The 12,399-nt window shown below is 43.5% G+C and overlaps 1 protein-coding gene across 2 annotated transcripts in view; it reads left to right on the top strand.

The window, feature by feature from the left end:
- Nucleotides 1–12,399, top strand: part of LOC133470017 (collagen alpha-1(XVIII) chain-like) — a 36,531-nt gene that overhangs the window by 12,874 nt on the left and 11,258 nt on the right. The window contains exons 3-16 of one of the 2 annotated variants that reach the window (XM_061757813.1): nt 5,496–5,743; nt 5,820–5,990; nt 6,598–6,729; nt 8,610–8,684; nt 9,664–9,750; nt 9,957–10,092; nt 10,207–10,250; nt 10,370–10,543; nt 10,634–10,660; nt 11,459–11,521; nt 11,584–11,658; nt 11,730–11,789; nt 11,868–11,984; nt 12,079–12,129. In XM_061757813.1, the coding sequence (XP_061613797.1) occupies nt 5,496–5,743; nt 5,820–5,990; nt 6,598–6,729; nt 8,610–8,684; nt 9,664–9,750; nt 9,957–10,092; nt 10,207–10,250; nt 10,370–10,543; nt 10,634–10,660; nt 11,459–11,521; nt 11,584–11,658; nt 11,730–11,789; nt 11,868–11,984; nt 12,079–12,129 (1,460 nt within the window). The remainder of the gene's footprint in view (nt 1–5,495; nt 5,744–5,819; nt 5,991–6,597; nt 6,730–8,609; nt 8,685–9,663; nt 9,751–9,956; nt 10,093–10,206; nt 10,251–10,369; nt 10,544–10,633; nt 10,661–11,458; nt 11,522–11,583; nt 11,659–11,729; nt 11,790–11,867; nt 11,985–12,078; nt 12,130–12,399) is intronic. The other variant, XM_061757814.1, reaches the window with a different exon arrangement.

Raw genomic sequence — 12,399 nt, 5'->3', positions numbered from 1 at the left:
TTGACCGCTGCATCAGAGTGGCATCTGTAGACATTCCGTTTGTGTCAGTTTTGCATGTTGATTCTTATGTCAGATGGCGTCACAGTGCGGAGAAAGCAACTTTTCATGAAAGTCAGTGAATGGTGCATACAAGTGTCATAATCTATGTTTTTACCTGTCAGACAATAAACAGAAGAAGCCAACGTCTGGGCCTTGATGAATGATTGTCTTGCGGCTTCAGTAGAGAAGAGACTGCGAGGCGGTGCGAGGTCGCTTGACAGCGGCGGCCGACACGTTGCAACACTAAAGACGACACAAAGACACCGTGCGACAATGCAAAGCCGGTGTTTGATCTTCTCACTGCATTTCTGTTCGGGTGCACGTGATCGTTTGGGGTCACTTGGCCAAGAGTGATCGTTGTGTGAATGCTGAGAGTCAAACGTTCACACGTTTCCAACGCTTATTGTGAAGGATGGAATCGTGGAAAGAAATGCAAATATTCCACAAGGATGGAGCCATAGCAAATATTTTACATGATACCAACAAACATGAAGGTCAGAGAGATGTTGAGAGCAGTAACACAAAATTGAATACACTTGCTCCACATTCACACCTGAGACCTTGTAACATTGAGTCACATGACACCGGGGAGGGAAAATTACTAATTGGGCCCAATTTGGACATTTTCACATCGGGGTTTACTCACTTTTGTTGCCAGCGGTTTCGACGTTAGTGGCTGTGCGCAACGTTATTTTGAAGGCACAGCTAATTTACACTATTATACACGCTATACACTGACTTCTTTACATTGTAGCAAAAATATTCAGTTGTGTCCCATGAAAAGATATAATAAAATATTTACAAAATGTGAGGTGCACTCACTTTTGTGTATGTATACACTGTATATATGTAACTACTCTGAATGACAACAGGTGAATACTCAGGTAATTTATAAATTTCGCCCTCTAGTGGAAGAGCATTTAATTGTTCTGCTTGTCACTATACGTTGCTGGCGTAGATACAGTAGATGAACAAAATTGCATTATTTCCTTCAAGACACACTAATGTTCCACGTCGGCCACAGTGGTCGCAAGTCACTGCTGTAACGTATTGAACAGCAGTTATCATCCTGAATATATTTCCTTTCGATGAAATTTCACTTGGTGACATCGTCATCTCTGAGTTTCTGAGGGAATTGCACTTTTTTACTTGAATGTGAAGCTTTCTGAAGTGAGTTTGGCTGGAAGATATTGTATATTTTGTGGTTATGGAAATTGAATTGGTTATTTATTAGATGGTGATCCTGTATGGTCAGATTTAAAACAGAGATGTAGCAAAGGAAACTGAACTCTTCCATCTTCTCTTTTTTAATTAATCCAGTATGATTAAAATTGCCGCATTGCTCATCCGCCATTGGCCAGCAGTGGAATTTCCCCCCAAACATTTGGTGTCGAAGATTAATTTCCTCTTGAGCCAACAAGGTCATCTGACTTGTTTTAAATTTTTTTTATTATTGTTGGTTCCCAATGCTGAATGAAGTCAGCCTTCAACTCAGCTCAGTTTACTGAAAACATGTACAAGACGTCACAGTTGGCATGCACCCGTTGTTGTGCAGATTGCATATCGGCCAAGTGTGCGTGCGTGTGCGTGTGTGTGATCGCACATGAAGTCCCGCAGATGCAAGTTGCACTGGAACGATCTCAGCGCTGTGTGTGTGTGTGTGTGTGTGTGTGTGTGAGAGTGTGTGACCTTATCTCCTATAATGAATATGCTTGAATTTGTCATGTTAATAGCAACCAAATGTTGAAGTGATCTCACAGCATGCAGCCGCTGCCATCAAGCTTATTCATGTGCGTGAGTGCATGACAAGTGTGCATATCTTAATTGCACGGGGTGCGCCTGCTTCTCATCAGTGTAGTCAGTGTTTTCAATGGCTGTAAAAGGAGTGTTTTTATGTATTTGCGGCATAATCAGTTGAGTTGTGTTGCTGAATATGTATTGAAATGTTGGCAAATATCACCATAAAGGCACGAAATGCCCGCCTATTTGTGGTTTGGGAAAGTAGTAATTGGTTTTAAGGAAGTATTTTTGAAGTGATGCATCTCGACTGAAAGACTAAGATCTTTTTTTGTATGTCGGGTGAGCTGAGTTTAGCCTGGGTGGTTAGTGGAAATTACTGAGAGTCTTTTCCACATGCGCAACTCTGGTGCATTTTTTCAAAATCAAACATTCTGTAAGCCAATTATTTTTAAGGGTACTGTTGTACGATATGTTTTCATAGATTTTAAAGTGTTTTGGATGATAGTTTATGGTATACGCATATTCAAAATCTGCTATTCACAAATTTGTGGTCTTCCGGTAGCATTTTGGTGCTAAAGAACTGTGTTGAAGTGAGGGGGAGGTGTTTCTTTTAGTTAGGCCATCGCCTTGTCTAATGCAAAAAAGTGCTTTGCTGCCATCTTGTGGCATCGATAGGCAGTTATAGCCCTTTTTGCAGTTTTTTTTGCTATTCTCGGCAGGGCTCGGTCCCAAATTGATCTTTTTAAGTCAAAGTATTAGAAACACCACTTGTAGCTGTCCACAAGAGTCTCCGTTGACCCAATTGGACACATTCTGAAGAACCGAGTCACCTTTTTCCCTCTCTGGAGTGTTTGGATCTTGCTCAACGGGACCGAGACCAAGCATGTAAACACGGGTTGCTATGGAAATGGCCACACCAAAAGCATCCACATGTGGGGAATAAATGTTTTAGTGTAATCCTACCAGAAGGGTGTGTTGTCTTACGTACAACGCTGCCTTCCCAGGAAAAAGGGCGTTCACCTAGCCTAAACCGGAGCGATTCCTCAACGGCTTGATTACACATCGGCCGGTTTCGCTTCAGTGCAGGTGCAAGCGGGAAGACCCGCTCCGGAATTATGTTAGCTTCCCCGTTGTTGACATCCTGGTCAAAAAAGTGACACTAACCATGTCAATCGCTGACCCAGCCATGAAACTCTTGTGGAGTTCCTCGAGAAGTTGAACGGGAACACAATACGTGTCTTTGTGTGTGTCCAGCTGTTTAGTCAGAACTTGAAGTGATGTCACTGACTGAGCTGTGGGAATGTCGGCCCGAGAACCTCGCCAGGAGCCGGCTGCATTTGGGAGCGATCTCCTCGCTCATCATTCAGGCCTGTGGAGGTATCGTAATAACGGAAGAAGCCTTAATTAGTCCACCAGTGGGGAAATTCCCGTGTTACTGTACTAGACAGTAGTAGAAGACAAGAACACGACAAAAGAAGTGAATGTGAACAGCAGCAACAATAGTTGAACCATTGCATGGAGCAAAAAAACCAAACAAAACAAACTATACTGTCCTGCATCAAGAAAATAAACCCCAGCAATACTAGCAGCACTGGATGCTATTTGCCACTTTTCTTTTCTATGCATATTATACTGTATGTACAAAAGTGAATGTAAAAGTAGTCAGTAGTAGCAAAACTGTACATGTATCATTAGAAAGAAGAGCTACTATACAGAAGTGAATGGGAACACCAGCAACAGTAGAAGCATGTAGAAAATCTAGAAAAACTATACGTGTCAATGAATCAGTGTATTTACAATGTAAGCAGGTAAAAGTATTGCGTTTGAAGGTTTGATGTCCTACTCAGTCAGACTTTCTCACAATTCGTCAGCAGTCAAATGGAACAGGAAGCGATTTGGATGGCGAGCTGAGTCAGTCACATTTGAAAAAGAAAACATGGCGCCTAGTAGAGTCAAAGTCGTCCTGGTGACGTGGGGGTTGCGGTCCAATTAGGACATGTGGCAGAAGTGCGGCTGACTTCCTGCGGGGGGCGTTACCGGCCCGCGGGGGCTCTTAGCGCGCGCTCAGTCCAATTTACAGGAGCTGCCTTTGTGCTGCACGACTATATTAGCGCGTTAATGCCTTCCAGATGTGCACGGCCAAGATGCCACTAGGGGGCGCTATATTCGAGCGTGGCCGCCTGTGCCGCTAAGGAGAACCAGATGCTGGTACGTGTGTGTGCATTATTCTGGCCTGTCCCACTTTTTGTTTATTGCACGAGTAAAGGTGCGCATGAGGCAGCGCGTTTTCCACGTGGATGCGTGTTAATTCTAGGACATATTCGACATGTTGTCAGACTCGTGGGAGTCGTGTAAAAGATGGATTGTTACTTTCCAGCAAGCAAAACAGAAATAAATGTGGAAAAATATGCTACAAATCCATATTAAGCACAATGGTACATGGGAAAGACATGTAATAGAACACATTGTTACAATGATGATTTATTATACTTTAAGTGGACACTTTATTAGGTACACAGCTTATGAGAGCTGAATTCTAAACGTATTTATATATAATATGTCAATGTTTGTTAATGCCGATTTGTTGCAGCGAGACACTAGTGCTAACGTCAGCATCATCAAGTGGCTAAAAGCGAAGACATTCGGTGACCTCGTACAGTTGAAGCACGTTGTGTTGTTGTTAGCATTAGCATTCCTAGCCCACAAATGCTGGAAATGCGTGATTTATTTTTTTTGACAGCCGATAACATTTTGAAAGTGCGCTACAGTCCCCTACAGGACTTTAGTGAAACAACGACTGTGGTATAAGTTCATGTCTTTTGTAATCGAAATGCATTTGTTTTGAAAAGTGTAGTTTAGCTGACCTTAGCTTAGAATCCCACAACTATTTTCTTTAAAAGTGTCTGATCTGAAGAACAGTAAAGAAGTAAAGTGAATGAAATACCTTCTTCTTGATTTATTTTGAGAGTCAACAACAATTGAAAAACACACTACTGCCACCTGCAGGACATCAGTGGAACAGCTGATGTTTAAATCAATAAATTTTCCCGTGAAAAAAGTGTTGCTAAGTGGGCATCTTTTTCCAATAATAATAATTATAATAATAATATAAATATCTATTGTGAATGGCGGCACGGTGGCCGACTGGTTAGAGCGTCTGCCTCACAGTTCTGAGGACCCGGGTTCAATCCCCGGCCCCGCCTGTGTGAAGTTTGCATGTTCTCCCCGTGCCTGTGTGGGTTTTCTCCGGGCACTCCGGTTTCCTCCCACATCCCAAAAACATGCATTAACTGGAGACTCTAAATTGCCCGTAGGTGTGAGTGCGAATGGTTGTTTGTTTCTATGTGCCCTGCGATTGGCTGGCAACCAGTTCAGGGTGTACCCCGCCTCGTGCCCGATGACAGCTGGGATAGGCTCCAGCACGCCCGCGACCCTAGTAAGGAGAAGTGGCTCAGAAAATGGATGGATGGATGGATCTATTGTGAATATGCAGGGATCCATCGTATTCTCTATTTGCTGTCAAAAATCTATTAGAATTGCAAAACATAGCTTAGCCTCAGTTTTTTTTTTTTTATTTTATTTTTTTTAAAGTGCCTGACCTGAATAAGAATTTCAAAGAAGTGGATATGAACAGCTACGTCTATTTGTCAACCAAAGTATTTGCATGGCCCACCACTAGATTTTGTCAAAGCGTCTGACCCGCCTTGTGTCTCCAGCTCGAGGGTCTCAGGGCGTCCAGGACCTGACCGAGCTGATCGGCGTCCCCCTCCCGCCGTCCGTCTCCTTCGTGACGGGCTTCCAGGGGTACCCGGCCTACAGCTTCGAAGCGGATGCCAACGTGGGCCGGCTCACCAAGGCCCACGTGCCAGACCCCTTCTACTACGACTTTGCCATCACCGTCACGGCCAAGCCCACCACGCGGCGGGGCGGCGTCCTGTTCGCCATAACCGACGCCTACCAAAAAGTAACCGCTCTCATTTCGACGGCGCCGTTTGTTCACCGCATTGGCTGACTTCCCCCCGCACGTTTCTCATTTTCAGGTGGTGCAACTGGGCGTGGCGCTGTCTGAGGTGGAGGACGGTTCCCAGACGGTGGTCTTCTACTACGCTGACCCTGTCACGGGAGGCAAGACCCAGGAGGCGGCTTCCTTCAAGATGGCCGACCTGACGGGACGATGGGCCAGGTTCACCTTGACGGTGCAGGGCGCCGAGGTAGGCCACAACATGTCCGCCACGTTTCCGGTTCAACTGGGAATGAAAATGTGACATGCAGCCGAGCCTCACGATTGGCACATTTTTCTAGAGAACGTAGCGAACGCCATTGGCTGAAAAAACGCAGAGCATTTACTGTACATTGAACGGTTCTTTTTTCTCTCCTGAAATTGGTTAGTTAAAATATACATCTTAACTTAATTAAGGTATTGCGAAATAATACAAATGGAAATATTAGTACAATTTAAAACATTTATTATACGATCAACGGACCCGTAACTGATTTAATGATCATTAATCTTTGAGACAAGCAAATAAAAATAATACATAAATGAAAAATGTTAGTACATTTTAAAAATATTTCAAAAAATTAAAATTTTATTAATTTGAAAATCATCGCAAAAATATTTTAAAAATATGATTTTACTAATGCTTTTTATTGTTAATAATAATAATACTACTCAAATAAAAACAAGATTAAAAAAAAATTTGATAAATGTATAAAATATGTAAAAAGTCAAATGAATAAATCCCTCTGCCTGTGTGCCCCGGCGAGCTACAGGCTGTATTTTTGTGATTGTGCGCACAATTGTCTTTGGTGTCGCAGGTGCGTCTCTTCATGGACTGCGAGGAGTACCACCGCGTGGCCTTCGCCAGGAGCCCCCAGCCGCTCACCTTCGAGACCAACTCGGGGATCTTTGTGGGCAACGCGGGGGGCACGGGCCTGCCCCACTTTGTGGTGAGTTTCCCACACTCCCGCGGTGTGAATCCACGCCTCGCCATGCGCGGCGTGCGGGCCCGCTGCCTGATTTACGTTCGAGTGGCAAACACAAAGGCGGTCGGCGGCGGCCCCGCGGCAAACGCGAAGCAAACCTCCGCGCGTGTTTATCAGCTTTAGGTCGTAAATGACGCGCTGAGCGTTATTCATGCTTTTGGAGCGCGCTCTGTCTACTTGAAGGTGGCCAAGTACTCTCATTTGAATGTGTCATTCAGTGATAAAAAGACAAATGTTTGAGGTGAATAAAGTTCAATAGAATTATAGAATTTCAGCATAGTACTGTATGTATTGACTTTCCCCATTCAAAATATACTGGATATGGAAATCGTATTTATTTCATTTCTGGACTCCTAAGGTGTCTTATTAACTGAAATTAGCCTGTTTTGGGGGGGCAGCCCTGTCTCACACAAGTGAGCGTCTCTATGCCCCGCCCCGTGTACTGCTGCATCAATAGCGAGTTCGCCTTTCATTACCGTGACGACCGTCCGGCTTCCTAGGGCGTTGCGAAAAGACAATTGGATTCTACGAGTGGAAAATGTTCACTCGTGGAGGCAGCACTTCATACACTAGTCAACTAGTGTGCTATAAAAAAATACATAACACTATTAGTTAACGCTAATCTGTGCATCCAACGAAACTCAATGCAGCTCTGCTTATCGTTCGTGTTAAAATTCCAAATGTAAGTTCCTCAATGTGGTCTTTTTAAAGGGTAACACATACAGTAAACGAAAATAAATGTTTTTTTCTAACACACACATTAGCAGAACCACAATGATTGGACCCCAAACTACCGGGTCCAGAGAGTTGTTATCGGCGACATTAGGCAGTTATACAAGACAAAATAGGTTTCCTAGCATCTTTCAATTTCTTTGTGAGAAGTTGTGCAGAAATACACTAAGTAGGTTCTGCTACCTTGCGGCTTCTATGGGTAACTCTGATGTGGAATTTATATGTTCTCAGTGGCCCTTTCCCCCCCCCCCCAACCAGATGTGGGACATCTTGATTCACTTTCAACTTTCTGGCACAGGATTACAAGGGAGTACAGAAATAGTGCGACATATAGCGAGAGATGCCGAATGCATTTTTGCTTCTGGTGTGATTGAAAGGCGAAAAGGAGAAGAAATTGCCTTGCAGGGTGACATCACGCACAAACACTGCGGAACATTTTCTCGCCTCCGACTTCATGTTATCTTCCAGACGCTCCTCCTGCCATCCCCCGGGCTCCCCTTTGTTGCTTTCCAGCTGTTTGCGCTGATGACTAACAAGTCTGACAAATGAGACGCAGAATGTTGCCTCATAACATGAAATAAGCCAAACCTTTTACGCCAACTCAGAAATACTTCATTACTAACTCCCCATTTGGTTAATTCAAATGTATTTTGAACCCTCATGTACATTATTGGGTATCCTTAAGAAAATAACATTTTGCAATAAATAAAACCCAAAGGTACATTTTTTTAGATAGGAGACTTTGCACTTTGACCATTTACACGTGGACAAAAAGTATTGGGACGCACCTCTTAATTAAAAAAAATTCTCAATTAGAGATTGGACCGGAGACCTGAATCTCAACTCTTCATCTTCTCGGAGATATATTGTCTGATCCCAAGGTCCATAAAGTCTTGCTTGGATGAGTTTGGTGTGGAAGAACAACCACAATGGCGCTCCGACCTCTTGTAGTTGACGCTTTTATAGTTGCGAAGGGATGAAATCTGCATCAAAGTTTGTGCCTTGCGCTACTCTCCACAATAATGCTCGTAAAAAAAATGTTTTTTTAAAAAGGGCTATAATGAGTGATCGAGTGCTCCACGACGCCACGTCATCACATTTCTTTCCTCCAGGGCTCCATCCAGCAGCTGGTGCTCAAGTCCAATCCCACGGCCCCCGACGACCAGTGCGAGGAGGACCAACCTTATGTAAGAAGCGCACACACGCACACAAACGCAAGTGGGAACAACCGCGAGGGCTCCCTCTGCTGGTCGAAATGTTCATTGCACGATCCAGGAGCATCACTTGGGTGTTAGTTTCACTTTTGACCACAAAGTGTAACATAAGACAGCGTGAACGTCAACATTGAATATCTGCTCACCACGTGATAGATTTTAATCTTAATCAAATGAAGTCAAAATAAATGGAAAAAAATGGTAACATAAATATATACAAATCTGTGTGTTATTATTTATTTCATGGTGCGTAAAATATATCCATCCATCCATTTTCTGAGCCGCTTCTCCTCACTAGGGTCGCGGGCGTGCTGGAGCCTATCCCAGCGGTCATCGGGCAGGAGGCGGGGTACACCCTGAACTGGTTGCCAGCCAATCGCAGGGCACATACAAACAAACAACCATCCGCACTCACATTCACACCTACGGGCAATTTAGAGTCTCCAATTAATGCATGTTTTTGGGATGTGGGAGGAAACCGGAGAAAACCAGAGAAAACCCATGCAGGCACGGGGAGAACATGCAAACTCCACACAAGTGGGGCCAGGGATTGAACCCGGGTCCTCAGAACTGTGAGGCTGACGCTCTAACCAGTCGGCCACCGTGTGTGCAGTTATTCCAAATAAGTGCAAACATAAATATTTTTGGTTTCTTTTCAGATTAAGAGTAAGATAACTATTATGATTTGTATTATAATTACTATTGTTAATATTAATTCTCAATATATTTCATGACGTTACTGAGTATAACATTTATTGTAAAAAGGAAATATAAATATATAATTCAGCAATGAAAATACCTTCAAAATAATTTCAATAAAATAAAATGTGTTTTTGTTAAGTGTATTATCCTTATTATTATTACTATTATTATGACTACAAAAACATCATTTTATTAAGTTATTATGTGTAAAATAAATTTTTTTTGATTATCTTTAAATTGTCCCCGTCAGGCGTCTGGAAGCGGCGATGACGCTTACGAGGACATGGAGGGAAAAGATGAAGTCAAGAAAGTTGTGGAGGAGAGGGAATATAAAGAGGTAGACACACGCACGCACGCACGCACACACACACAAGATCCAATCATGCTCCGTGAAAATGAGCATTATTGTGTGCATAGGAGTAGAGTTTATATTGGAGGTATACCTAATAAAGCGGCCAGGCCAAAGACCTTGACGATGTTGCGCGTGAATGCTATTGCCATGGCGACGGAGGTGGCGCCATCATGTTTTATTTTTTTTTTTAGGAAGTGCCGCAGCCCACATCCAGTACCCCGGTCCGAGCTCCCCCCACCGAGGCGCCATACAGTTTCGATGACGATGAAGCTGGAGACGACGTCGAAGAAGCTTCCGGGCAGGAAATGCAGGCCCCCACACCTGCGGGTAAACAAAACATATTGGGGAATTAAGACAAAATCACATCAGTGATTCATATTAGCATGAGCTTGAATTATGTGGACAATATTTTTATATTTTGATTTTTTCACTCTTTTACAGTGCGACCAGCCCATTCAGCAACAGCAGCATCCAAGTCCGACTCTGTAAGTCCACAATAATGTTCAGACTTACTCTTGCTGTTTTCCACTGCTCGTAACAAAAATATAGAATATAAATACACAATAATTGTTGAGTTATTTACAAAAATGTTGATTCCGTCCAGGTGTCAACAGGTCAAAAAGGTGAAAGAGGTGAGCCGGGAGCGCAGGGCCCCCCGGGACCAGCCGGCCAACCGGGGCAAGACTCGGAATCGGCGGGCGAGCCCGCACCCCGAGGTCCGCCGGGACCTCCTGGACCTCAAGGCCCGCCTGGAGCTGCAGGGAAAGACGGACAGCATGTACGTTTTGTTTGTTTGCTTTGTTTTAACAATGCTTATTTTCACACCATCAATGGACGAAATGATGAAATACAAATGTTTGTCTCCTAGGGAACAAAAGGAGAAAATGGTGCTCCGGTAAGTAAATGACATCATATTTATGTAAAAGCTAAATGCAAACTGATGCAAAATGCAGCTCACATTGCTTTGGTGTTAATTCCTGAGACTCTGTGCTGTCACGTGACCTTTTTTCATTCAAACTTGATTTCAACAAATAATTTACATTTTAATGTACATGAGAGCTGTATCAATAAAAGGGTTGAATATACATTGATCAATAGAAATTAACTGGCGATATCTTGAATAAATTGATCATTTTTTAAAACATAAAACTACCACATAGCTTTGCCGAAGAAAAGTCTGTTTAGCTTAATGCTAACAAATAATGCAAAGCGCCATAAACGGGCTAATGAATAACATCAGGGCCGCAGTGTTATAACCCTTTAAGCAATTTGTACACAAAAAGTGCATCAACACATGTAGACAGATATAATATTCACAGGCATGGATTCTTCATCCTCTGCGTAAAATGACTAACATTATTACTGCAGTTTACTGAGGCGCTTACACTAGTTGTGAAACTCTTCTTGGTTTGTCTGCATGACTGGACTATACTGCTCCCCAGTGGCCAAGTCGCACATACCAATCATGATGCACAAACTGTTTAATTTTTTACATTCTATGTAATTATGTGATTATGATAAGTTATTTTAAGTACAGTATTTTAGAGCTCTATTTTCCTTTTTAAAAAAAAACATATTACAACGATTTAAGAAAATGGGAAGTCGCTTTTGACCAAAACTGCTTTGTGGCATTACATTCCAAAAATTGATGGTCCAAAGTTTCACCTGTCACCTGACATGATTTTGTTTTCAGGGAGCCAATGGCCTTCCAGGATTTCCAGGGCTTCAAGGAGAGCCTGGCCCCAAAGGAGAGAAGGTACATTTACGGGAGTTTCCGAAAATCAAGCCAAGTAAATCCAACGTTGTGTTCGGCTTCAGGGCGACGCTGGCGTCGGACAGCCCGGCCTTCCGGGACCTCCCGGACCTCCGGGCCGCTTCTCCTCCAAGTTCCAGGTAGTAGAGTTGTTGTTTTTGTCATCTTAACATTTAATCTTTGAATGTTTTTGCCGCTGTGTGCTCGCCAGGAGGGCTCGGGCTCGGCTTCGGGCTTTGACGACTTCGACGACGATCCGGAGATCATTCGAGTGAGAACGACGCCTTGGCGGAACGTGACGTCATCGCTTTGTCGACGAGCGAGGTATTAAAATCATTTCCTCAATCAGGGACCCCCCGGCCCACCGGGACCCCGCGGCCCCCCCGGATCCCCGTCTCAGGAAGTCCTACCTGGACCACCCGGCAGTCCTGGGAGAGATGGCCAAAAGGGAGAAGCTGGACTTCCTGTAAGGACAACAGTCGTAACTCTGAAGTCCTCTTTAATTGTTTAACACGCCATCGAAAATCATGAGTTGATTATTACAAATGGAACTTTTGCAGGCTACTGACGAGTGGTTTAGTGCTTCCGGTTCTGGTTCTGGCTCTGGTCAGGTATCGCTGCTGGGTTCCATCGTATCGAGTGGACCAGAAAGACACAATTTCTCCCAACTTTTAGTCAAATCAAAATCGTCCATGTTCATTCATGGTTTGTACGGCTTGCAGTGTGTCAGTGCATCTCAATAAATGAGAATACGGCAGAAAAGTCAATTTATTTCCGTACTCATACATTATATGCATTCTGTAAACACTTTGGAAAATACTTTTTTCAGAAGCCAAATTCCTGCCTAATTTCGACATTCAAATTCCTTTTTATTGTTTCTT

This window comes from Phyllopteryx taeniolatus, chromosome 20, assembly GCF_024500385.1.
Source record: "Phyllopteryx taeniolatus isolate TA_2022b chromosome 20, UOR_Ptae_1.2, whole genome shotgun sequence".
Taxonomy (NCBI): domain Eukaryota; kingdom Metazoa; phylum Chordata; class Actinopteri; order Syngnathiformes; family Syngnathidae; genus Phyllopteryx; species Phyllopteryx taeniolatus.
Note: the sequence above shows the minus strand (reverse complement) of the source record. Positions and strands in the feature narration are given on the sequence as shown.